At 44.2% G+C, this 26,594-nt stretch overlaps 2 protein-coding genes across 3 annotated transcripts in view; both read left to right on the top strand.

Annotated features, from left to right (window-relative positions):
• The first annotated feature begins 13,199 nt into the window (after positions 1-13,199).
• Positions 13,200-18,768, top strand: FGF19 (fibroblast growth factor 19). The gene is made up of 3 exons (XM_036384315.1): positions 13,200-13,776; positions 13,876-13,979; positions 16,897-18,768. The coding sequence occupies exons 1-3, from the start codon at positions 13,443-13,445 to the stop codon at positions 17,227-17,229; spliced, it is 771 nt and encodes a 256-aa protein (XP_036240208.1). The 5' UTR covers positions 13,200-13,442; the 3' UTR covers positions 17,230-18,768.
• A 2,441-nt stretch (positions 18,769-21,209) lies between these two features.
• LTO1 (LTO1 maturation factor of ABCE1) overlaps positions 21,210-26,594 on the top strand; it is a 25,232-nt gene continuing 19,847 nt past the window's right edge. The window contains exons 1-5 of one of the 2 annotated variants that reach the window (XM_036384839.2): positions 21,210-21,260; positions 22,738-22,843; positions 23,650-23,720; positions 24,164-24,281; positions 24,632-26,379. In XM_036384839.2, coding sequence (XP_036240732.1) covers positions 21,220-21,260; positions 22,738-22,843; positions 23,650-23,720; positions 24,164-24,281; positions 24,632-24,700 — 405 coding nt within the window. In that variant the 5' untranslated portion in view covers positions 21,210-21,219 and the 3' untranslated portion in view covers positions 24,701-26,379. Of the gene's footprint in view, positions 21,261-22,737; positions 22,844-23,649; positions 23,721-24,163; positions 24,282-24,631; positions 26,380-26,594 lie in introns of those variants that run through there. The other variant, XM_054515154.1, reaches the window with a different exon arrangement.

Here is a 26,594-nt window from a genome sequence, read left to right as displayed (position 1 = left end):
GAAAAAAAAAAATTGTAACCTTTGTTTCAAAAAGTCCCACTAATAAATATTGACCAAGGTTGAAGAATTACACTGTACATTCCTTTTTGTCTTGTCCTGTAGTTATTTGTAACCAACTACAACCAAATTGACATGATCCTGCACTAAACTCATCTTCAACCTGGCTCATTCCAGCCAAGCTTAGGTCCTTGCAAATCTCCCCAGACAGACTCTTCCAGTTACAGCAAACCATCTGAAGTATGTTGAACACCAGGGTTCTGTGTTTAACCAATCCCTAAATCAGATGATTCTACATGAAACCCAACTGGAAATCAGGAAAACTGTCAGTCTGGAAAATGATGTCCTGTAGAGTAAGTGCTAATGTTTAACACAGCAATCTTAAAGCCTCAAACCTCTTGAGGCAGGGACCTGGCACCAGGCAGCATGACCAAAACAGCATTTACCAGGCAAGAGGTGGCCAACTCTCTAAATCAAACAGTGTCTCAAATTCAACGGCATTTTTCCCCCAAGATTTAAAAAAGCAGTGATGGTCATTCCCACTTCTGGTGAGAACACTCATTTTGCTTTTGAGCTGTGACACAAAGAGATTTGCTTCTATAATGGAGTTTTTGAATGATAATGATGTTTTGTCATTCTTTCTATACACTGAAGTGGAGTCTAGAAGTAAAAGGTAATTAAATACAGGGGTAGAGAGACTGAAATTTGTAAGGTTTGTCTCCACACCGATCCCAGCCCGTCTCCTTTGATTTCCTCAGCTCTTTCATGGTGGACTGTGGGCACTGGGCACCACAGCCAAGCCTTCCTGTGCTCCTCAGTGGGGCTGGAATGGGCTTCCAAGGACAAATGCTGGACCATCCCTACAGCAATACAGCAGAACCTGTGGGGCCAGATTGCTGGTTCTTTGAAGGTAAGGAGGAAATGAATGAAGCCATCACCAAAGCAAGGAAACAAGGTACAATTTGAGGCAAGCTGAGGAAGGAGAGTGGCCTTTGAGAGTGATGTGCATCCTGCTGGCCTTTTGTAGAGCCAGCTGCGAGGCCTGTGAGGTGGCAGCAAGGTGTCCAGGCTGCCAGATGTGCAGGTGCAAAGCCTGCAGACATCAAAAGCACTGATGTCCACCTCCATTACCTGAGCACCACCCTTCTGTACTTCAAAGGGAAACCAGCTGAACTTTCTCTGTAATCACCACCTTGTCACATCCCTTTAATGAACCAGATTGTACAGGACCTTCATGTCAGCCACATAAAGAGGGTGCTGGCATTTTATTTTCCTCTGCTAGGATCCCTCCCAGCTCTGTTCTTCCTGTGGGGAATTCACCCAGGTTATCCTGCAACATCAAGAGGGAAAAGGCAGAGCCAACAAAGCCACCACAGGGTATGGTGGGCAAAGCTGTGGTCATGAATTGGAAATGTTGGAAGAAGGCCAGGCTGAAATCTCAGGATAGGGGGAAGCATGAGCTGACAAACTCCATGCAAGTGCAAGGAGCACATTTGGCATTTTGTAATATGGTTATGTTGCTTTCTGGAGTTTAAGAAGTCACCTCTTCGCTCAGGGTGATTGAATGTGCCATGACAGCAACAAATAGGATTTAGTAAATTGCCCACAGAGATTTGATTACTTTGACTAATTAATAAACATGTGATTGCTTGTTCAAACAGTAGTCAGTGGAGACTTTCCAATAGGAACCCAGGTCTGTGACTGGTACCTGTCTGAAAGGGAAAAACTCCTGAAATTTCTCTATTTAGGATGTGCACATACATGGTATTTCCTCCCCTTCTGGACAAGTGGATCCCTAAATTATACCCAGGCATTTCTGCCTTGGGTGAATAATCCCCACATTTAAAAAAGGCTCTGTGATGTACTTCTAAAGAGTTTCTGATCAACCACCCACACAAACAATATTTTTTCTCCAGGGTGTGCAGAGAAAATAGTTTGGCCGTTACATTTGTAATGCTCAGTAATGCAGTGGGTAGAAATATGTGAATGGGTGGCTCTATGTCACTTAATCTTTTCCTTTCTTACACTACAGTAGCAGAGAATCAAGAAGGGGCAGAGTGTTTCTGTAGACAGGAGATTTAAGGCCCAGAGGAGCCTTAACAAAACCCACACGAGGTTTAACAAAACTATTGAGAAAGTATCTTGTCCTGTGGTTCTGTGGTTGAGAAATTAATTTCAGAATTAGCTCCTACTTGCTGCATAGTGTTGCAGAAGCGAGGCTCACTCTTTAAACTCTGTTTCTCTCTTCTGTAGTCCCTCAAGTAACTCAAAACTGTAAGTCAGCTGTAAACAGGGTATCTGTCCACAGTATTTCTGAGATATGTGACCTGCCCCATGCCCCTGTTACGACTTAGAGCAATTTTCAGTTTTCTGGTTGGGAAAACTGTAATTTTTCCCTGTAATGGAATTCAGGAGTTTTGCCATAGATTTCATCTCCTTTGATCCGCGTTTTGGTTTTGATTTTACCTAACAGCCTGCTTTGCATTGTTACTTTGCTAGCTTTCCCACAAGTAAATAATCTCAAGTCAGTGATAATCACCCCCATCATTCCTTAGACCTACTCTTCAGAATCAGAGCCACATGGATCTAGATTTGGAATTATTGCACCTGCTGTATGTCATATGAAAAAAATAAAAAGTATTTCTTTAAGAAGACAGAAGATGGTGTGGGTATCTGGAATTATCCCATGAGGACCCAGCATCCACACTGGACATGGCTGGAGGGAGTTGCTTCAGGTAAGGTCTAACCTCATCCCATGGAGTCACTCAGTGGCCACTGGGGCTAACACCATGTCAGGGGACCTCAGTGAGCACAAACCCAGGCCTGGCTTATCCCAAAGAGAATTCAGCCCCCGTGCCCCAATGCCACTTGCTCCTAAAAGCAAACTGAAGCTCAGCAAGGAGGCAAGTCTTTTCCTTCAAACCATTTATTTTGACTCCAGCTTAAATGATGCCAAAACAGACTTTTTGTTTTCTGCTGCACAGAAACAAAAGTCAAGTTTCACTGGGCTGTAGAGAGACTCCCCACAGTCACTCACATCAGCTGCTAACTGGAATAACTCAATCCACCCTTACCTGTGAGGATCACTCCTGAGAAGCAAAAGGTTATTTATTTTCCATACTTGGTCCTTGTGTTTTATTTGTTAACTACCACTTGAATGAGTGATACAATCAGTTTACTTTTTACCTCCATTCATCTCCATGGCTAGGATCTGGAGAGGTGGCTACAGATCACTTATTGCTCAGCATTAATATCAACATTATATAAATGCAATCTGATGAAATATTTAAGTTCTAAGCATCTTGAAAGCTGTGGAAAGAGGAAACATTTAGCTCAGTACAAGCAGCCACTGGCTGGCTCACAATCAAGCCAGCAGTAGCCATTTAAAGAACCTTGCAAGCCCTTTGGACAACGTGCATTTTATTAGGAAAAGGAAACACTGAAGAATACACACAGCAGGAAAAAGTAAACGCAGTAACTGACCTTAATGTGGATAAAAATGGTGGCACGGGGAGAAATTCTGTTCCAGAAAGGTCATTCCTTTGCCTCTGCATTCCTCCCCCACATTTACATGCTGCTCGCTGGATTCATCAAAGGTCTTCATTATTCGCTCTCAGCACGCATGAAACAATCACTCTCAGATATAATGACCTAATTACTCAAACAAGACAAATGAAAAAAAAAAAAAAAAGGAGGCAGTTATTTACTTCAGACGTTAGCATTTAGCAGCTTTTCAGAAAAGCCATTTAAAGGACTCGTGGTGGGGAGTTAAACCTCGAGAACCAGGATCATCTCAAAGGGTGGGGTTTGATGACTACAGGCACTGGTGATGATTTCCAGCCATTGTGACTCAGGCTGTCCCAACTTAAACTCCTCTCCCTATGGACCAGGTAACCATGAGCTGCACAACAAGGATGTTCTCCCCACCTTTCTCCCCCAGCTTCTTTGTGGCCAATACCAGATCATCCTCCATGCCCAGGGCCAACCCGGGGTTTTGAGTGACTCTGGGACCTCCGCACAACATCTACACGAGCCAACGTTACCTTTAGAGATAATTTCTGCTCCCTCTATGTGTTTTTCTACTTCCTGAGCAGCACAGAAATCAGATGCAACAAGAGAAAATTTTGAATTGAATATTGGTAAATGAAGGCACAACCAAGACCATTTATTACTCAGACTTGCTGTGCCTGAAAAGAGACCCAGTCCAAAAGGTGGATCACAATGGTTCTTTATTTTGTGTTGCTCTGTAGAAGGAGTAGCAATGGAACAGTAGCAATGATGCAATCACTACCAGTAAATGTCCCAGTCAGTCAAGGACTCATTTGGCACCCACATTTTTGCAGGAAAAAAACCCCAGATACTGGTTTGATGATGCTTATCAGTGCTGTGTGATTTACATAACCGTACAAATTGTCTCAGTTAAAAAGAGGTGATTCTGGGAAGAAGAATCAGAATATGAACTTTTGAGCCTCTATGCAATTTCCCCTACAGATGTGAACTTTATTTGCTGTCCCAGTACCTCTGCAAGTGTGGGATATTCATCCAGTGTCAGGAAATGTTCCCAGATATTATGCTCGAGCCTGTTTCAATCAATATACACCCTTATAGAGAGATCCAGTTCATTTCCTAATTGCTAAACATTTCACACGGAATGGCAAACGGAATGTTTAAGCCCCAGTGGGATCATATGTGTCTGACCCACAAATAATTGTGTGACACCAGAAGGTTTATTATCTCCTAGCAGGAATGAGAAGCATATTTCTTAATAGGTTCCCCACCCTGGGCAGTGCAAGCCTTCCTTTGAAGAGAGTCTCTATGGTAATTGATGTTAATGAGCAGCCAGCAAAGGAGAAACACTGGGTCACCAGGTAGGAAGCCCCCCAAGAGATAATCTAATTACTCTCCAAAACAAATTACTTTTAACCAAAACAAATTACTTTCAATCACTCTGCAACAGATAAGATCAGTGGAGGGGGCTCAAAGCTGATGACAGCTGGAGACTGAGGCTTCATGAGTTTATGGATTGATCGCTTTTCTCTTTGGTCTGTTTTGTTGAATGACAATGGAGTGACAGAAAACTGGAGCCAAGAACTGAGCTCCCTTTCATTTCATTCAGATGAATGTCGAGGACCTGCCAACTCTGTGCTCTTTGCTCATTGATCTGAAATTGGAAAAGCTGGAGCCGTGTGTGTCCACAGCTGTAATGGGAGCAAGACTCTCCAGAGGAATAAATATGCAGCCTGGGGGGGCTACAAAATCCACTCCTTGTGCATCTTGTTATGTGAGGAAAGGAAAACATGATATCGTTGCTTTTTTTTTCATGCCCATAAAGATATGAGGCAAAATGGAGGTTTCATTCTCATGAAGCCTCAACAGGACTAAACTACAAATACTAATTTAAATTGCAGCTCTACAGGGAACCTAAGTCAGGCATTTGGAGTGAGGGTTGAATGATTAATCAGTGGGGTTTTATATCTGCTACTTGCTGTGCAAAGGGTTGCCACTGCTGCCTGTGTGTGTGAGAAAAACTCATAAATTTGGGGATCACTGTCTCTTGAGAAAGGTGCTGGAGCCATGAATTGAAAGGGTTTGTGCAGGGCTCAGTCACAGTTCTGCTGCTCTCGATGTCATTAGCATTGGCTGCTTCCTTCCTTCCTTCTGTTATCCAGCTGATGGAACATCTGCCTGGCTAAGTCCAAACCACACTGGTGGCAATCTGTGTCCTGTTAGTCCAGGCAATGGGAAAAGGGGCATCTCCTTCCTTGCAGCAGCAGCTCTTCCTTGCAGCGAGGCTGCAGTGGCAGCGATCAGTAGCTGTTTTGTGACAGGCTTTATCTGCTGGAGGCCTCTGATAAAGAGCAATAGACAGGTCTCAGGGAGCCTTTGCTATTGATTGAAACCTTGGTGCCCCACAGGGAGAGAAGGATTCCCGCCCTGCTCTGTAAGTGTTCTGAACCAGCTTAAATTCTGAATTAACTGGGGAAGTGTGTGTGTGTGTGTGTGTGTGTGTGTGTGTGTGGTGTGACTGTCTTTACATCCCCCTTGGCAAAAGGTATGCCCAAATCCACAGATCCACAACCCAGAGTGTGTGACCTGCACACTGAACCATGTGAAAGAGCCACTCCACCTTTCCATCCTCAGCACATCTGTCTGCTTTGCTCACTTCAGCAACTGAGGCCTCTCTGCCTCTGGTCGTGCAAGGATCTTCCTGCTGCCTCCAGACATGAAAGAACCAGAGGCAATGGGGCTCTCACTTTCAGCTTGAAGTGTTCAAGGAGCTTTGTTTCCAGAAAAAGGAAAACGAATCAAAGATGTGTTTGACATAAAAATATTTGGTGTTTAATAATGGTAAAATAGAATTGTTCTGGCCTTTATATGTCTGATCACAGTTGTAAGTACACAGAAAAAACATTTAATTTAATTCTGCTTCTTATAGCAAGTCAATGTACATAACACACAATAACCAGATAGTGGAGGATTCTACATTCCTTCTAATATTTGGGATGTTTAGGTTTAAATACCTTGTGGTAATGCAGATATTTCATTTTACTTTCCAGTGGTGTTTCAGATTTTTATCTCTTGCTGAAACAAGTTATTTAATGAAGCTGAACTATTTTTGGAGTAAAACATCCATTACTCGCTCATTTCCTCACTAGTCAGATGTGTAAAACCTAAGTAAACTTGAATTACTTTCTAAAGACCATGCAGGCTCTTTCCATGCTGATTTGTTCTGCTTCTCTTACTTTCAAATGGCCTTTTAATTGGCCATTAAAGTAGGAAATTATGGCTGATTAGGATCAATCCAAATGCAAAGTTTTGGATGGACTGGCTATTTGAATACCATTCTTTTAGATCCCGCAGTCACTTCTGCTTTGTCAGCTAAAGGTCACTTTTAGCTGCATTGGCAGGATGCTTCAGTAACCTTTGCCCTTCAATTCTTGACCAAAAAAGCGCCACAGCCATGTTTGGTGGCAGCAAAGGGGACCAGTTGCAACAAGGAACATCAGAGAAAGTTACTCGGTTTCCCAATTCCTAGCAAATTGTGCAGCTACACCCAGGCTACGCTTTAGGCTTCATTTCAGATGAAAATTACTTCCAATGGCCTCCAAGAGGAAGAGCAGTTCATTAATAATCTTCCTCTCTCTTGAGCAAAGCCATTGTGAAACTCCCTACATGGTTGTCACCAATGTTAAGGAGTGAGTCTGGGGCTCTTCTGAGAAGGGAGGCAAGATATCATTGCACTTTTTAAAACCCAGGTGATGTAATTCCATGTACTAAACAGATTTTGGAGGAGTTGCATGAGAGTTTTGTTTTTTCTAAGATATTTCTCCAGAGTTAGGCCTATGGTATGAGCTGGAGTGAAAGGTTAGATATCTGTTGACTCAGATGAATGGTTTTGCTTTCCAGAAGCTGAGGTTATGCCTGTGTGCAAAATGTTAACAGTCTTAAATGATCAGGAAACTTTGTACTAGTTTTCAGGTTTACATTTGTTCAGACTGTTTCATAAAGGGCTTCACGGTTTCAGTCCTTCCTGCAGTATCATCATAATCAAAGGTGATGACAGCAGGTCAATAAGCACTCATGGGCTGAATTTGATAATCATTTACATGTCTTAACAATTTATACAGTTCTGTTGGTGCCTTGGAGTTCCTAGTAGTGATAAGCAGAAGTGTAGCATGAAATATATGACAGTAAGAAAACCACGAGTCTTAGCTGGCTTCCTTAACTCCCTTTCTACCTCTTTTACTTCACAATATGGGAAATTGTTGTAGTGTGCTCAGCACACACTCATTTTTCTCTGATCTTCATCAAGTATTTGAAGCCCAAATTAAAAAAAAAAAAAAAAAAAAAACAGCCACAACTATCCAAAGTGGGAATTCCCCAGACAGGGATTCTTACCTTTCCCATCCTTCAGTCTTAACAGGGCTGAGCCACCCAGAGCTAACCTGTGTAGGGACAATCTGTCCCTGTAGGCTGCTCTGATTATTGGCATCACATAAACCATAACAACTCTCCCACAGTTTCTCAGTCAAGCCTAACTGGTTCTAGTTAACAAAAACACCACTTCGATGGTCATAAGCATAATAAATACCTTTAGTGATGTAATTTATTGTCATCTTCATGACTAGAAGACTTTGGATTATCAATTTTACAACAAAACAGGATTATTATCATAGGTGTTTTTGAGAAAACATCTGCCTTTAAGCAAAGGTACAATCATATTTATGAGTTTAACTTCAAGGGAAAGGAGGGATTCGGTGTCTCACCAAACAGACAGGCAGAACTAAACCCCTTTCATACCTCTCCTTCTTACCTCTAACTCCCAAAAAATCATCACCTGAGCACCCCTGGATCAGTGTCCCTCTTAACAATGCACCTCCAGTGGAAGTTAGACCTCTGTGGGACAAATTCATCCCAGATTTCACTCAGTGAAATTGTTCTGGGGTCAGGTTTGTTTTAACAGGCCTGTATTGGTCGTGTTGCCAAAGTCTTTGCAAATCCTGGCTTCCTATTATGCTCTTCAGGGGTGATTTTGTGGGAATTGTCACTACATCAGGCTGAATAAGTCCACCTGATTAATTCTGTCCAGACAGGACCACAGGTCCAAGTATGCACTCTTACAAGTCTGAAGCATTTCTGGTATATCTTCTTCTACTGTTCTCTGCCTATTAAAGGAAAAATATTTCCAGTGAAGCTGGAAGTATTGTCATAAAGACAGCATTATTTAGTCACTGTCAGGAAAAGAATACAGGTAAATGCTCTAAGGATACCACATTTCACTGAGAAGCTGATGATCTAGAGTCACCCTCTTCTAGAAAATCTTCTCTTGTGGTTTCCAGGAACACGTTGTGTAAACAAAGTCCAGGGGCATTACTCTCTAGGTCAAGCTGGAAATCAAAATATAATTTGTTGGCAAAGAAACCTGCAATTATTCATTTCTGTGGCAGGATGAAGATCTGCTCAAAACATAAGGAAAAAAAAACCATAAGAAAAACACAGCTTTTGTTGGTTTAGTGCTGGAGAAGCACAGTACCAAACATGATCCCATAAAATCAGTAAAGTTTTTCTACAGCAGAATTATGAAGGATTTCATAGCACACAGAAAAGATGGGGTGGCTGAAATACCTCTAAAACATGAAATAATGGCCTGCCGTGATGAACAAAAAAGGCATTTAGGCCATTTGAAGCTGGTGGGAATTTTGTGAGCTTTAAAGCAGACCTAACCAGAAGGTATCATTTGACTGTGCAAGCTCCAAGTCAATTCCAGGCTCAGTATTGCTCTCTGGAATGCATTGACTGATAGCAATAGCTGAGGAAGCATTAGATAACAGAATGGTGAGAGATATTTGAAATTGGTTGTCTGGCTGTGCTCCTTGGAAAGAACCAGCAACAACACTCACCAATTACAGTAGCAAAAATCTCCCCAGTGTGTTGACCTTTCTTAGCAGAGCAGTTTTAGAAGCAGAACCCCTCTGGAAGTGGATCATTTGGAAAATTTATGAGTCTCTGATGCACTTGAATCCAACAAATTCACCGAGAACTGTGGTATCAGGGAAGAGGCTCAGTGAGTGCTCGTCCCATCCTATGACATCCTGTCAGTGGGTGCGCGCAGCGGGAGCTGTGGAATCTCAATTCTGCACTCATTCACAGCCCAGGGAGAAATATTGTCACCTCCATGCCTCTTGGATTGCAGAAGCAGCTGGGAAGCAGAGCAGTCCCTGACATATGGCGGAGTAACCTCTCCTTCTTAGGCAGGTTTTTAACTTGTGCTGTGCTGATAAGGCTCTTTATAGAACAAGCTCGTGCTCGAGTAGCTGCGTATCGCAGTGTCCTGTGTCTTCACTTCTGCCTTCCCTCATTCTCCTGACATATTCTTCTCCACCAGAAGCAAGAGAAAAGGCTGGACTGCTCTGCTGGCTCTCTGCCATGGGTAAAATAATTTTCTTTTCTCTGTCACTTCTGGGATGACTGGCAGGAGCCACAGCAGAAACCAGAAACCGGCGGCATTAGCACTGACATCTCCAGCTCTGCCTGGAACCTCACTGCCATCAGAGTATTTGCAGCCTCTGTAATTCTCCCACCTCTGACTTCAGAGAAAAGAGGGGAAGACTGACAGATCTCTTCACAAAAGTAATATTAGATCACACTCGTGTAATCCCAACTCCACCAGGAGGCCCCAAAGACAGCCCAAAGGAAGCAGAAAGTCTTCAATGTTTCTGTGGTATTTCCCTCTTCCTTCAGTGACTCGTTCAACCAGAGCTTTCACCATCATATTCCAAAGATATTCCATAATTGAGAAAATATCTCTTCATCCTAAACACCTCCAGTTTATCACATTTTGACCCTCACTCAGCCTTGAGTGACTCACCTATACAATTCTTCCTTTGATCTCCACCACCAAGTAGCCTGCTGTGACTAGCTTTGACTCATGGGTGGTTCTTGCCCTATTTCCTCACCATTTTTTGTGGCCACCTTCCTCAGTTTCTTTCAGTTGGTTTCAATGATGTCACTATCCAGTAGGGTACAAGCCCTCTGTTACCTTTTTGGTGTGTTCCAGGATCTCTGGATGTTTGACTTTTAATTATGGCTAATTTTATTCTTCCAAAACACATTCACTTCATTATTGCCAAAATCTGGACTTCTCGTTTTGCAGAAATTGCACTGGGGCATTGAAAAGTGCAGTGGAAATAAATGATCCATTGCAACAGGTGAAAATGCTTTTGCAACTGTGTTCTGTTTGGTTAGGAGGTATTTTTGTTCTATAAGACTTTCTGCCTGGGTTTTTTCGGTTGTTTTTCCTATCCTCATAAAAGCAGAAAATCTGACACTACCAGGTTTCCCTGTTGCAGGAAGCAGGTCCAGCACTGAAGTGAATGTGGGATTTACCCTACAATACATTTGTTCTGCAAACATACACTTTTTCCAGCAAATGCATTTGTAGGAACATGCAAAGGCATGTGCCTTTTTTATTGAACTTTGATAAAACATGCCAATAAATGATAAAGTCCAGTGACACAGACAGGAACTGAAATTAAAATAATGTGTCGCAACTCTTGTATTTTGAATTCAGTGACATTCACTAGCTCATTTATCTCTAGCTAAAAATAAGTTATCTTTAGTTTCTAAATAAAAATAAGTTACCTGAATCTGAATTAATCATCTAGGCTTTTTTTTTTTTTTTTTTCTTTACAGAGGCAATAAGAAATGAATACTTCCAGGGTATATTCAACCCATATTTCTTCAGCAGCTGTTTTGGGATAGGATTGGCACCATTCAGTCTAGTTAAGTGTTTGCAGACACCTCTGTCAGGGACTACAGGGGAACTTGGACAAATTATTTAGGTTGGAACCTTCCCCTAACAAGGGAGGCCATTCCAAAACATTAGTTAAGTGCTTAATTTATGTTTTAGTTTTATTAGACATGAACCCTTTAACATCAGCCTGTGCAACACCAGCAACAGCAACAATGAAAATAGTTTTTCAAGGCTCTCCATCAATTCTTGGGAAATTCTCCTTTACAGCCAGCTTTTTCACTGATTTGAAATATCCTTTAGTGCAAGTGATTTGTCCTTTCTGCCTCAATTTTTGATCCTCACAGAGATGAATGAACAAGTTCCAAGCATCAATTCCTTACAGCTTGAAAGAAGCCTGAACTTCTTGATGAAGAAAATAAAACTTGCAATTATGATTACTGTTCCCACTACAGTATAGCAGAAGCAGTGGTCATAAACCAGCTTCTATTCACTGAGATGCACAGAAAAATTGAGCTAAAGGAGCCCTTCAGATTAATTTCAGACCATAACCTCTGCGTGTGTGGTGGGTGCTCAGTACCTTGAAGAATGCCAGGATGAGTTACATGCACAACTGCTGTGGGGCCCAGGGTTGCAGGGCAGGAACTGCCTTTGTAGCAGCCATGTAATAACATTGCAGAGGAAAAAAAGAATTAGGGACTTGCATGCCTTAGTATTATTTACTGGGCTTATAATACTGTGAACTTCCGTGATGTAAGGAAGACCAGAATTGGTAGGAAAGCCCACACATGATTTGGAGGATGTAGCAGGAGACACCTGAATGAAAAGTGGTTGTATCCTTATTAATTATTCAGCAATCATGCAGGGAAAAACTAGGGTCTTTTCTGGGTGTTTCAAGCTGATCACCAAAAAATGCCCAAAGCTAATCAAAAGCTGCTTTTGAAGGGATTGATGAGATTCAATCCCTTGCTCCCACTGAGTTTGTTATGCAAGACCTTGATCATCCAAACGCGACTGATCGATGCCATTAACTCCAGCTAAATACACCTGAAGTTGCACATGAAAATAAGAGCAAGATATCATCCTACAAGCCTCTGTATTTTTGTCTGGTTTGTCTGTGTGCTCATCCTCACTGAGCTAAGATTTCTTATGAAAAGATTTTTGTGGGAGGGTTTGCAGGAGGGAGATGCAAGTGCAGGGACCGAAGGATGAAAGCGAACAAGAAGCAAAATAAAAAAATAATATGTGAAAACTGACTGAAGCTTTGTGTTTCAGAGAAGATGGTCGGGAGGTGGGGTTATGTCTTGTTGAATTGTCATTTGTCTTGGGGGGGGGAGGGAGGAATTTCTTTATGAAATGACCAGTTTTCTTTTTGTGAATCTGAGAAAATTCCTTCAATGATCACTTTGGATGTACAGCAGAAGAGTCGGCAGCGATCCCTTTAAATATGTCTGAGATACAAATACAGTGGAAAACCCCAAAATTTGTGTGTCTTCTTCTTTCCAGGGGCACTCGCTGAGCGAGCTCCCTGGGAGAAAGCCACGGGGGAAAAAATCCATGCGCAGACCAGAAGAAAATTTCTGTTTGAAGCTTAAATGAAGTTTTACTTCACCCAGGATTTCTTGCCCCCAGTCTCTTTGTAAGAAGTGGGGACAAACAGGAGCTGGAGAGCGCCCCCAGAGCGGCTCCCCCAGGCGAGGCAGCCGCATCCCAGGGGCCAGGCTCCATCTAGTGACCCGGGCGGGGATGGCCGGGCGGGGACCCAGCCGGGAGCCGCGCCGGGACACCCGCAGCCGCCGGTACCTGGCCGGACCGGGCTGGACCAGTGCCTGGAACCGGGAGCGGCTGTCCGCTCCTCCAGCGTTCGGCTCCTACCGGAGAGGCGAGCCCAGGTTTAGGCAGCAACTCTTTTGATTTCTGCAAAGGGAAATGAAACACGGGCCGGGCCGGGCCGAAGGCAGGGGCTGAGCCGCGGCGGGGAGCGGGGCAGCCTCCTGCCACTGGGTGGGCTGGGTACACACACGCCCACCCGCGCTCCCCGTCCCACATCGGGGCTGCGGGACGCGCAGTGCCCCGGGAGCGCGGCCGGAGCGTGGCAGGAGCAGAGAGCTCGGAGATGCGGATGCGGAGGAAGCGACTTTAGGGTGTCACCCGCTTAATATTTTCGGGGGGAGTGACCGAATGCGGCTATGAAATGGGCTCTATATGGGATGCGGCCGGATCGATGGAGCTGATAAGGGCGAGCTATAAAAGGCTGGGGGGCGGCTGCGGCCGCGCTACAGCCCCGAGGCGCCGCGCAGGGATGGGGCTGCGCCCCGCCGCGCTGGCGCTGCTCGCTCTGGCGGCCGCCGCCGCCTCCGCGCTGCCGCTGCCGCTGCCCGACGCCGGCCCGCACCTCAACTACGGCTGGGGAGAGCCCATCCGGCTGCGGCACCTCTACACCGCCAGCAAGCACGGCCTCTTCAGCTGCTTCCTGCGCATCGGCGCCGACGGCCGGGTGGACGCGGCCGGCAGCCAGAGCCCGCAGAGTGAGTGGCGGCGGCGGGGATGGGGACGGGCGTGGGGATGGGGATGGGGACGGGGCTCCGGGAGTGACACTGCTGTCCCCTCTCTCTGTCTGCCCGCAGGTCTGCTGGAGATCCGCGCCGTGGCCGTGCGCACCGTGGCCATCAAGGGCGTGCAGAGCTCCCGGTACCTGTGCATGGACGAGGCGGGGCGGCTGCACGGGCAGGTGAGACCCGCGATGCTGTCCCCGGGGGGGTTTTACACTCTGCAACAGCGGCGTGCTCCAATAATGGGGTAACAAAGCTTCCAGGTGTCCGCCACAGTCCCTCCCCCACCTCCCCCGCCTGCTTTCCCCCGGAGCTGCGGTTCTCGTCACCGTCACTGTGGGCATTGTTAGAAGGCAGAAAGGAAACGTCCTTTAGAGAGTAAATGATGTTTTGCTTGTCCCCTGCCAAAATATACCCCAGGGAAAAGTTGCATTTAGGTTTAAAATTCTCATCGGTGGGAGACTGTGATTCTGCTGCAGGAATAGATTAAGCTCTGCCGTAGAATATGAGTAATTCCTCACTGTTCAGGTCAGGTATTCTGGGAAAAAAAAAAATGAAAAAGAGCTTGGTCCTTTGGAGAAGAGTTGCAGCCAGCTGGCTGCCGGGTATACAACTCCCAGGAACATGGGTTGCTATCTCTTAGGAAGTTGCAGACAAGAAAAGGATTTGGAGGGGGAAAGGATGCTTCTCCACTGCCTCACTTCTGCCCTGCTATAACAGCACAGCTGCGGGACTCTGAGGGCTTGGGGAGTTCCATGCCCCTCTGATGCCACCAGATCAGCTTTTTCACTAGGCTTAGCAACTAGACTTTGACATAAACTCTGATTTTTAAGGCATGTGAATACATTCTTGACTCTACAATTTGACAGGTGCAGTTCAGATTTAGTCTGTACAGAAGCCTGAGTTTCACACAGCGATGGCTTTTCATGATGCCACAGTAAAGATACAGCTTGATTCTTTTTTGATTACTCCAGCAAAATTTCTGCTGATTTTAATCAGGAAGGGATTTGGCCCATTCTCAAAACTCCCAGTATCCTTAATAACAGCAACACTGATGTTTCTCCATGTGGATAAAATTAAGAATGCGGAACACAGAATTAAGCTTCCTTTCTGAATTTCGTTGCTTTTCTGGGCTCAAATCAATCGAGTCTGAGATGAGGTGCATAGGTTCAGATGATACGGTAGGTCAATTATTAGCTTAATTCTTTAATGTATATCCAAAACAAATCAGAGCCTGGATTCTGCTCCCATTGGAGCTACCAGCTGAACTTGAGCAATCACAGAATTTTAAAATGGCTTTCCTGTAGAACCATTTTGAAGGCATACACGGTGACTGGAACAGCATTTATTGGTGTAGTGTATTAGATTCAGGCTGGAGTTTTATTCTGAAAACACAGCAGCTGTGCTGTCCCATCTCCGTGCTGGGGACACCTGCTGTCACCTCTGTGCTCACAGCCCAGGCAGGCAGCTCCGCAGGTAAATCTCAGCCTTATCAGCACCACGCTCAGGACTGGGAGAACAAAAGGGCAGACACGGTGTCTGAGGGCTGAACCTGTGCTCCTGCAACTTGGCCTGTTTTGACACTGGAAAAATGATGACTGGGGTTAGTTTTTGAATGTGCTGTGTGCTGTAGTCAGTAGTTTAGGGGAAATGCTGAATCTACTGACATACTGTGATTCCTCCTGTGAAAAAAATCCTTCCTGTGGGGGAAAAAAAATCTGAGAATACTTAAAAAGTCTGTTTGATACTTGTTTAAAAAAACAGACTAGAGACCATCCCAATGTAGTGAAGAGGGAAAGGTATAGCTGAGACACAGGGACTCAATCAATATCTTGTTGTTTGTAGTGTGCACTTCTTGAGCAAGAATCTTTTTTATTTCATCATCCTTTTTAGTGAGGCTGAGCACTCATAAAGATAGCCAACTATCCAGCCCCAAGTTTTGTCATATACACATATTTTTCTGAGATATAATATGTGTGTGGAAGGATAAATATTGCACCATTTTATTTGAAGAAAACTTTTTTTTAATAATTACTTTATTAATTTAAAACATGCTTTTGAAAGATAACCAAATGCACACCCTTAATTTTACTCCATGTTACTGAGGGTGTCTGAGAGAGGCCCAAAAGTATTAAATATGCTCTCTGTTCAGACAGGCAGAACATTCATGTAAGGACACCTCTGTCTCTGCCGACTGAGACACAATCAGCGATTCTCTTTTATTGACCAAGGTTCAATCACCTGCAGTAGCTGAGACTGAAATAGCAACAGAGTTGTAAGAAGCACTACTCAAGTGCTGGTGTAAAGATCTAGAGAGGTCTGACCTGCTGATATGGGTTCAAGATACAAATATAATATATTATTTTATTATATATTTATATATATTCATATTTATAACTGAAGATGTTACAGGTATATAATATCTGTACAGGCCATTGCAAATGTAATCCTACAAATTCATGCATAAGAAAATACATTCTTCTGTACAAAGTCCTAACTTGTGCTGGTATCAATTCAACAGTTCTCATGTTAACATGAAAAATTTCAGCAAATTCTGAGTGGAAAAAGGTGGAAATTACCTTTTAGCATTGTTTTCCTGAGTGGCCACACTGCTTTTCTACAGACCTGATCCTGAAGCCCTTGCACAGGCAAATCTCTAACGGAGCAGGAGTTATATACTTGGATTAGGATTTATGACTGCAGTTAAGGACAAATTCATCTAAATCTGCTCTGGCATCTGAGACTTTTTTCCCAGTGCTTTGAGACTTTTTTCCCAGGGCTCAGTGGTGGCTGTGGAGAAGCACATGCCAGGATTCAAAGCTTATTTTATGGGATGGACATGGAAAGAACTTCAGGGGTTCTGGAATGGAACGGAACGGAACGGAACAGAATAGAATAGAATAGAATAGAATAGAATAGAATAGAATAGAATAGAATAGAATAGAATAGGAATAGAAGAGAATAGGATAGGGATTGGGAAAGCCAGGGTACCACCACTGAGGGACTAGGACTTTTCCCATCCAAGGTTTGTTTTGTGGTTGAATACACCCAGCCTGGTGGGCATATTTGTCATTCTCACTATTCCTTGCTTTTCAGCTCAGGTATTCCACTGAAGACTGTTCCTTTGAGGAGGAGATTCGCCCAGATGGCTACAACGTGTATAGATCCAAAAAACATGGAATATCAGTGTCTTTGAGCAGTGCCAAACAGAGACAGCAGTTCAAGGGGAAAGATTTCCTTCCCCTGTCTCACTTCTTGCCCATGATCAACACGGTGCCCATGGAGTCAGCAGACTTTGGTGAATATGGCGATTACAGCCAAGCCTTCGAGCCAGAGGCGTTCTCCTCGCCCCTGGAGACGGACAGCATGGATCCCTTTGGCATTGCCTCCAAACTGTCCCCAGTGAAGAGCCCCAGCTTCCAGAACTGACTGTGCTCCCACACATGTTTTCACAGAAATATTGAAGAGGACTGTAGGATTTGTAGCTTTCTGTGTAGTGATTTTTGGGAACTTTTTTGCGTGTTTGAGCATGGAGCCAGCCTCGTCCTTGTTGTACCTGTAAGAGATGAGTGCCCGTTCTATAGTCTAAAGAATTGCCTGCACATAGTTTTGTTTGAAAAGGAGGATTAAATGTGAAAAGTTTAGCAGCCTTACCAGAATTCCCCATAGGTGGTGATAAAATAACTGTAATTTTTCTACACCAGCTTCACTTCCACATATATTCACCTGTTAGAGCTGCTCATATGAGCAAATGCAGAAAACCTTTTCCTCTTCAGAGATCTAAACTCAAACACTTGGACCAAAACTAGATGAAGGAAAACATCCTATCAGATGTAACTTGAGTTAATGCTGCTTCTTAAAAGGCTGCTAACAACATTTTGGGGAAAACTCTCTATGGAAAGCATACTACTGAAAAAAACAAATCTGCTTATATATTGTGCTTTTTCCCCCCTTAGAAAATAAGAGAAAGGGAAAAATTTCTCCCTTCCCTTACTGCTAAGAGGTACTTTGGGAAACTTGATCATTGATTTCTTTTGTAGGCTAAATTATGTTCTCTGTGGCATCAGAATCACCCAGCAGAGTTCTCATCAAAATCAGTGAGGATTCAATGTGTGGTTGGAAGAGTGCCCAGGGCTAGAAATTGATGTTCATCAGGTAGGGAATGAGCAGCTCAAATGAATGTTTAAATGAAGATTGTGTTGTATATAAGTATGTGTATGTCATTAGCAAACAGAGAAAAACACTGAGAACGGATGTATAGGTCAAATCAGTTGTAAAATAGGGTTTTGTGTTCAGCCTTTAAGCACCAGGAATTCTTTCAAGTCACTTCCAGCCTTGATTCAGCATCCATGAGAATCAGTGGAGAGATGGTTTAGTGAGTGAAAAGCTGCAGAACTGGGTCAGGATTCTCCTTGCAAGAAGGGATTGTGAAGACCTCTGGCCAAGGCACCCAAATGTCTTCAAGTTCTGCTCTCCCTCTGAAAAGATTCAATGAAGGAATAGCCAAGGTGAAGCCAAAGGGGGGAAAAAAAAAGGATGGTTCAGGGATTCTACTTGTTTCAAAAGGTTCATTTATAAGAGATATTTCTGTACAAAAAAAAAGAAAAAAAAAAAAAAAGAAAGGAAAAAGAAAGAAAAGGAAAAAAAAAAAAACTTTACTGGAAATACCGGCGTTCTTCTGACCTAGCACTTCATTGCCAATGCAATATTTATAATTAATTTATTGAATACGTACACCTGTTTATTTTGTTACTGTTATTTATGCTCAAAATTCTATTTATATACTTCTGAATGTGGGTTTTTTAGTTGTAACAAATCTTGTGCAGTTTTGTAATCAACAGAATTTTAGCCAACAATAGCCAATTTTTAAATAGCTGTAATTTTAGCTAATTTTTAAATTTCTGTGCATTATCATTAGTGTAATGTGTACATTTGCAATAAAAGAGAAAATCATCTTCAACACTGAAATCTGCTTGACTCTTCTGTCTCTCCCTAAGTGCCATATCCACACATCTTCTAAATACCTCCAGAGATGGTGACTCAGCCACTTCCCTTGACAAAAAAATCCTGTGGGTAGAAGGCTGCTCCCATTTAAAAAGGGGAACCGTTCTAACCAGTGCTGCCAGAGAGAAAAGTGTGAGTTTTGCCTGAAAAAGATGTCAGTTTCTGGCAGGAAAAGAGCCCAAATGTTTCCATTTGGAAATGCTGTGAGAGGCAGGAACAGCAGATTTCTTGGCTGGCAAACATCTCCCATGGTGTTTTCCCATTCTCTTTTGTGCTGAGCCACTGCCACACATCCGGAGGGTTCCTACTCCTCGTTTGCTGGAAGAGGTAGTTCTGATTTCCAGGTTGTTTTATTCCAAAACTTTTCAGATTTCAGGGGGTTTCATTTCCAGTTTTGATCAGTCACTATATTTTCTTTGAACGCCTTTCAAAACCTTTCTTAAAAAACAAACAAACAAACAAACAAAAAACCCCACAAAAACCAGAAAACAAAATAATATAAGAATGAACTTTTAAAGTTTGGGCAAGAAAAGAAAAATCACTTTTATTCTTCTGCTAAAAGATTGCACAGATTTGACAGGAAACATGGCACATAATGGAGTTTGGAGGGTACACTGTTTAATTGACCCAGTGAGATATTTTTTAAGTGGGTGTAACATTGTGAATATTTCTCAAGGGTGCAAAGACAGGCAACCTTACATTTTGGGAACATCATCTTGATCTCTCTCCTGACCCTATTTGCTGACACCTTTAGCTTACATTCTTCCAGCGGCAGGCAGCACGACGATTTTTCCTGCAACAGCATGGTTAGAGGTTGGTTCAATATTTATTCAGACAGAGGGAAGAATGCCAGGAGCTAAATTAACCCATACCACTTCCTGGAGAGCGTCAGTTTTCGTTGGAGTTTTCCCATCCCAGCTCTGACCAAACCTGGCTGTTTTGCTTACAAAATCTGACAAGATCTCGGCTTGAGGTGGGAGGATTGCTGGGAAACGCTTCCCCTGCCCTGCGACACCTGACTCGGTCAGGAACCGGGTGTGCAAAACCTCCAAAAAGCACCTTTGGTGCTGTGGGAATGTAAACACCACCAGCACACCCCATCCCCTGCCCATCAGAGCTCCTCAAAGGCAGGAGGACAATGGAGGTGCTTTCATTTGCAACAGAACATTTTACAGCCCTGAAACGCTTTTAAAGCTCAGGTGTCAAATGTCTCCTTGGGAAGTCTCAGCTGGAAGCTGTGATGTGCAAATACGAGTTGCTAGAGGAGCGGGGAGGCTGCAGCAAAGGGGATACTGAGCGTCTTCATTTCCACTGGGGGGAAGTGTGAAAACCTATAAATCAATTCAAAGTCATAGTGTGCACTTTACCTCTGCTCAAATCACTGAAACCCTGGCGGTGGAAAATTTGGGGGCCACTCTTTCTACTCTGCCAGTGTACTTTTCATACGAATGGCGAGCAACTTGATAAATTAAATAAAATTTCCCTTTTTTTCCCTCAAAAATATACATATTCCAACATCAGAGTGGAAGGATAGTGTGACCCAGAGCCACATTTTATTAAGTATCTGGAAAATAGTGTAAGTTAACTTTAAAACACGTGCTTGTAAATGAATATAAATGTTTCCTTTGACTAGTGTTGATCTGTCAGTATTTTAAACAAAGCAGCCTAGAAGGGCACACTACAATTTGGGTGGGTATTAAAACCAAAAATATTTATGTCTTAGAATCATAGACTGGTTTGGGTCGGAAGGGACTTTAAAGATCATTTAATTCCAGGGGCAGGGACACCTTTCCAGGTTGCTCAGAGCCCCATCCAACCTGGCCTTGGACACTTTCCAGGGATGGCGCATCCACAGCTTCTCTGGGCGGCCTGTGCCAGGGCCGCACCGCCCTCACAGGGAACAGTTGTGGGGACACACCAAAAATACACTTTTGGAAAGCCACAGACACCAATATTACGTGATAAAACTCTGTCATTCCATGACCAGCGACAGGAGCCGGGAGAACGGCCGGGAGCTGCCTCAGGCTCAGGTTGGGACAAGGCTCCTCACCCAGAGCGAGCCCGGGCGCTGGACCCGGCTCCGCACGGCAGGGCGGACCTCAGGGGGCGTCTGGACACCGCTTTGAGGCCCAGGGTGGGATTTCTGAGAGGCCGGGTGGGATTTTTGGCACACGGGGCGGGATTTTTGGCACACTGGGTGGGATTTTTGGCACCCCGGGTGGGATTTTTGGGACACCGAGGTTCCCCCCTGGACGGCCAGGGCCGGGATCTGTGGCGGCGCTCGGGCGCCCCCTGGTGGCCGCACGACATCGGCGGCTATGTGGGCGTGGCTTGGCCCGAGAGGGGGCGTGGCCTGTGGTTATGAGGCACGCCCCCTCCCGCGCGCCGTCCGCTCCCGGCGTGCCTCGCGCCGCCATGGCTGACCTGTTTGATGGGATCGTGATGGCCGAGCAGAGGTGAGGGCACAGAGCGAGCCTGGAGCGGCCCCACAGGGGCTTCTCTACAGCACAAGGCTTCCCCGGGCCTCCGCTTCCCTCTGGGAGCTGCCAGGGAAAGAAGGGCGAGCGCTGAGCCCGAGGAAGAGGGCGGGGAAAGTTCGCCTCTCTGCGCGTTCTGAGGGAGCGAGCGGCGCGAACGGCCTGGGGCTGAGGCGGGGAGGTTTGGGCTGGATACCAGGGAAGGGTTCTTCATCCAGGGCATGGTCGGACGCTGGGACAGGCTGCCAGGGGAATTGGTGTCAGTACAGAGTGCGACCCGCGCCGGCAGGCCGGGTTGATGGGCTGAGACCAGCGGGGTGAGGGTCAGCAAGGCCGAGTGCCGAGTCCTTGGGTCGCCTCAACCTTCTTTAGCTTTCCAGGATAGCCGGACAGTTCCTGCAAAGCATCCCAGAGGGAAAGGGCCTGGGGGTGCTGGCCGAGAGCTCTGAGCACGAGCCCAGGTGTGCCCAGGGAGCCAAGAAGGACAATGGCATCCTGGCATTGTCAGCGGTAGTGCGGCCAGCAGGACCAGGGCAGCGACCATGCCCCTGTTCTGGGCACCGCTGAGGCCCCACCTTGAATTGTCGGGTCAGTTTTGGGTCCTACACTGCAAGAAAAGACTTTGAGGTGCTCTGGAGCACAGGTTGGATGAGAAGCGGCTGAGGGAGCTGGGGGGGCTCAGCCTGGAGAAAAGGAGGCTCAGAGAGAACCTTCTCTCTCTCTCTACAACTCCCTGACAGGAGCTCCCCATGTGGGATCAGACTTTACTCCCTGGTAACAAGTGACAGGACAAAAAGAAGTGTCTTTGAGCTGCACCAGAGGAGGTTTAAGTTGGACATAAGGAGGAATTTCTTCATGGAAAAGGCTGCCAGGCCTTGGAAGGGGCTGCCCAGGGAGCTGCTGGAGTCACCACTTCTGGAGGTGCCCAAGGAACAGCTGGATGTGACACTTAGGGCTCTGGGCTGGTTGACACAGTGATGATCATTCAAATGTTTGACTGGAATCATCCAGTCCACTCAGCGGTCTTCCCCAACGAAAACAAGCCTGTGATTCTGGGATTTAAATTGATTTTATGTGGTATTTCTGTTGCCTGGGGCCACTCGTGTGCAGTGTGACTGGACAGGAGATTAACCAAGCTGTGATTCTGCACTGCCAGGTTCCACGGGGAGATTGACCAAGCTGTGGTTCTGCACTGCCAGGTTCCACAGGAGATTCACCAAGCTGTGGTTGTGCACTGCCAGGTTCCACAGGGAGATTAACCAAGCTGTGGTTCTGCACTGCCAGGTTCCACAAGGAGATTCACCAAGCTGTGATTCTGCACTGCCAGGTTCCACAGAGAGATTCACCAAGCTGTGATTGTGCACTGCCAGGGTTCCACAGGAGATTAACCAAGCTGTGATTGTGCACTCCTGGGTTCCACAGGGAGATTAACCAAGCTGTGGTTCTGCACTGCCAGGTTCCACGGGGAGGGCTACCAGGAGGGGCTTGCAGAGGGCAGCCACGCTGGCATGGCTGAGGGCAGGAGGCACGGGGCACTGCACGGAGCCAGGATGGGCTCAGAGGTAAGCAGGGAAACTCTTGAGCACTCCAGTCTTCTTGTAATGAGAAAATGACAGCAGCACAGAAATTTCCAGGCTGAGGCCTGCTGTGTTTCACTGCTCTGTCTGTGTCCAGGAGGGGCCATAAAGCTGCTTTAAAGGTGCTGTTTTGAGCTGGAGGGTTCAGTAGAGGCACTTGTGTTTTCTCAGCTTATTTGCTGCATGGAGCTTTGGCAATCTTTTTTCCCAAAATTATGGCTAAAGGTCCCCCTGCCCCCTAATGCCATCTCCTGTGGCCTAGGGGAAAGCATGGAATCTGGAGCCATAAAGAGGCAGTTCTGTGTGTCTCCTGCACTCACTGTTAATTGTGAAGCTGTGAGGGTTTGTGGCACTGCTCCTCTTCTGCACACCTGGATCAATAACCATTCCTAGGAATTCAGGGGCTGGACACTGGTGTGGAGGCACCTCAGCTTGTCCCATGTGTCCACTCCGGTTTGTCACAGCTACAGGATGAGAATGCCAAGTAGCAGCCTCCAGAGCTGGATGGTTTGTACAAAATGGTCCTGGACAGACCATAAGAGAGAACTGCTGTAATCTCCTCATACTGGGACAGCTCCAGAGGGAGGCAGGATTAGACACATCAAGTGAGAGGGTGGCTTGGGTAACCTTGTCTGCCTTTCCAGCTTGGAAAGGGGTACAGTTTGTGTACCCAGGGTTTATTTTCCCAAAGAGTGAGATACAGTGTAGTGCTTTATTTTTGTTCCACTGTCTATGCTCTGTGTCCTTTGGGTTTTTTTCTTTCCCTCATGACTCTTTAAAATTTATTTTAGATTGGCTGCTACCTTGGGTTTGCACTGACGTGGCACTGTCTGCTCCAGAAATGCACAGATCCAAAGAGCAGGTGAGGTTAAAAAGGCTTAAGGTCATTTCACTGTGACTTCCATTCTTCTCTTCACATCTTTTTGTTCTGTCCCATTCTGATTAATCTGTCTGTCAGAATTGCCTTTTTGGTTGCATTTCTTTATTTTGCCCAGTCATCTAATCAGTACTATTGTTGATTCTTGAATATTTTCAACTTTTGGACTGGTAAGTTGAAATGGAAGCCTTAAATCTTGATTCCCAATTTGGAATAATTCCCAGTTTGGATAATTTCTTTTTTTCAGAATATGGAACACACCTGACAGTGGGCTGAATGGGAGAAGTTGAATTAAGGAAGGATGGAGGGCTGGGTTTTGTGCTCTGGATTATTATATATCAGTATAATTTTCATAGTGATGGATTGAAAAATTCCTGTGTGAGGATCATTGGGTTTTCTTTTAATTAGGTTCATTTTGTTTTTTCTAGCAAAAAGCTAAGGGCTCTGGATTCATTAATAGGGATGATTCAGAAATTCCCATATGAAGACCCAACTTATGATAAGCTGCAAGAAGATCTGGAAAAAATCAGAGGAAAATTTAAACAGGTTTGTAGGATTAAGTTATAATTTTAGCACATAAATTAGTTTTTGAAGATACTTTTTTTCTAAAGCCACTCCAAAATTTTGTGGAGCAGTTATTATTCCCATTCTGCAATCACAGGAAAATACTTGAAGTGAGATACATGTGAGATACAAGTGAAAATCCTTGATAGTTGAAAATTTCCCAAGCAATAACAAATGCAAAACAAAGGAAAAAAATTATTTAAAAAGCAAGCTGGAAATAATCTTTGACAATTTGAATTATAAATGGGATCAGAAAAAGATAAATGGATCAATTGGGAGTTTTGTTCTTGAAAAACAGACCCTTTGAAACACTTCTGTGTATTCCTTTTTAGGTTTGTTCAATGCTAAATATTCAGTCTGATTTTAGACTTGGTAATGAGAGATCTTCACTGACATTTTGAATGCAACAGATGAAGATAATCGTGGATGACCAAAGAAAAAAAAATTGAAAGAACAGAGCTGGAAAAGTGTCTATCTACTTTTATATTAAAAAAAAAATCAAAATAGAGAAGAGATGTTAAAGGGGAAGTGAAAAGTCACTGGACTTGTAATATTATTTAACATTTATTATCTCCAAGTTTTATTTAGGATATTACACACACTAGTGTGTAAATCTGTTAAATAGAAATATTTGTTTTAATTCTTTGCTAGTCTTTTATTGATAATTCCTCAAAAGGAAAACAAGCATTTGCACAGTTTCCTTGTTTAAAGGATGTCTGTTACTTAAAAATCTGTGTATGCAGATCATTCAGTTTACACAATGTATACATGCTGTGGGTGAAGGAAAATAAAATCAATTCCCTGCAGACTTTGCAGCAGGAAACATTTTTGTGGGGAGAAGATGGAATGACAAAGGAGGTCAGAATGCAGAGGAGAAGGATGAAGATACCTGCTCAGAATATGGAATTTGCACCTGGATTTTCTTTTTGCAGGCTGATGGGGGGAAGGGAGCAAGCTCCACAAAATCTAACCTCTCCCAAAAGTTAGCAGTTTAAATGGTGGGTGAGATGAACATGACTGCCAGGAGAGTTGTATCTGTCAGTACCTCTCACACAGACCAGCTTTTTATGTGCCAGCCTTGAAAAGTGACCACTTCAGTGTCATTCCAAATCACTGGATGCTGCCAGCTGTGTTAGCTGAGAGGAGTGCCTGGAACAGGCTTTGCCTTGGGCTGCTGGATGTCTTTGCATTCCAGTGAGGAATTCCAGAATTCCTTTTACCACCTGTACCCTGTGTGTGTCTGGCTCTGCCTGCATGGCACAGTTCAGCCTTGTGAATTTGATATGAAATATGAAAATCAAAGACAGATTAGAGGTTTTTGGGTTCTTTAACTGTCTTAGATGTGAATTTTGATACCCACAGGCAGTGTCAGAGCCATCTAGTGGATGTGTGGGATTGTAGGAGCTCACAAATACTTGTGTAGGTGAAGTGGTTAAAATAGACAGTACAGAATGTACACACTCATGATAATTCTAATTATGTGGAGAATATCTTTGCAGTGACGTAACACTGAGGTAGGAATTAATTTTTACTTGTTTCCTCATTTGCTAAAATGTTTGTAAAAACAAGGGCAGGGTTGTGAGAGCTCCAGGTAGAGCAGTTGTTCAATAGAAGTGTGTGATATGTGGGTGACAAGCCAAGGTGCTGCTCCAGAGATTGGATCAAACACTATTTTTGTTCAGCTCAGGAGAGAAAGGGTCTTTGGCAGTCAGGTGGTGACTGTTATTTGGAAAATTGGTTTGATGGCTAATTTTCTTGCATTGCTTTAGTTCTATTTAAAAAAAATAGTAAATTATTTTTATAAATGCATGTGTATTTATACATGTATTTTTATAAATACATGTGTATATACTGAACTGTAAGTATTATATCAACCAGGATTTCCAGCTGGGATATACCAAGTTTAGGGTTATCTATTAGGTCTTTATTTTTTTTAATTAGGTCTTTAATTAAGTTTCATTTGTGTGGACACACTGATGGAGTCTCTTCTTCCATGAGTCTGTATTTTTCTGAATATCTGCTGTTTCACACCTTGTATGGGCCTGATTGCGTTTATTAAATGAGGTACAGTTCAAAATTCTGTTGGATGCGCAGTTTGTGCTTTCTTCAGTGCCATTTTTTTTGTTTTCTGGTTTGTGGGAGTTTGTGTCACGTTCAGTGCCGTGGCAGTGGAACATTCCCAGCATTCTGTAGAGGTGTTTTTATGCCTGATTCACAGCTGAGGTTTTGGGTATGCTTGATTTATAGCCCAGGTTACATCAAGAATATTCATGTGTCTTTGTCTTAGGGTCACAA

The sequence above is a fragment of the Molothrus ater genome, chromosome 6, assembly GCF_012460135.2.
Source record: "Molothrus ater isolate BHLD 08-10-18 breed brown headed cowbird chromosome 6, BPBGC_Mater_1.1, whole genome shotgun sequence".
In the NCBI taxonomy this organism is placed as follows: domain Eukaryota; kingdom Metazoa; phylum Chordata; class Aves; order Passeriformes; family Icteridae; genus Molothrus; species Molothrus ater.
The sequence above is the reverse complement of the archived record's forward strand: the minus strand, read 5'-3'. Positions and strand labels throughout refer to the sequence as shown.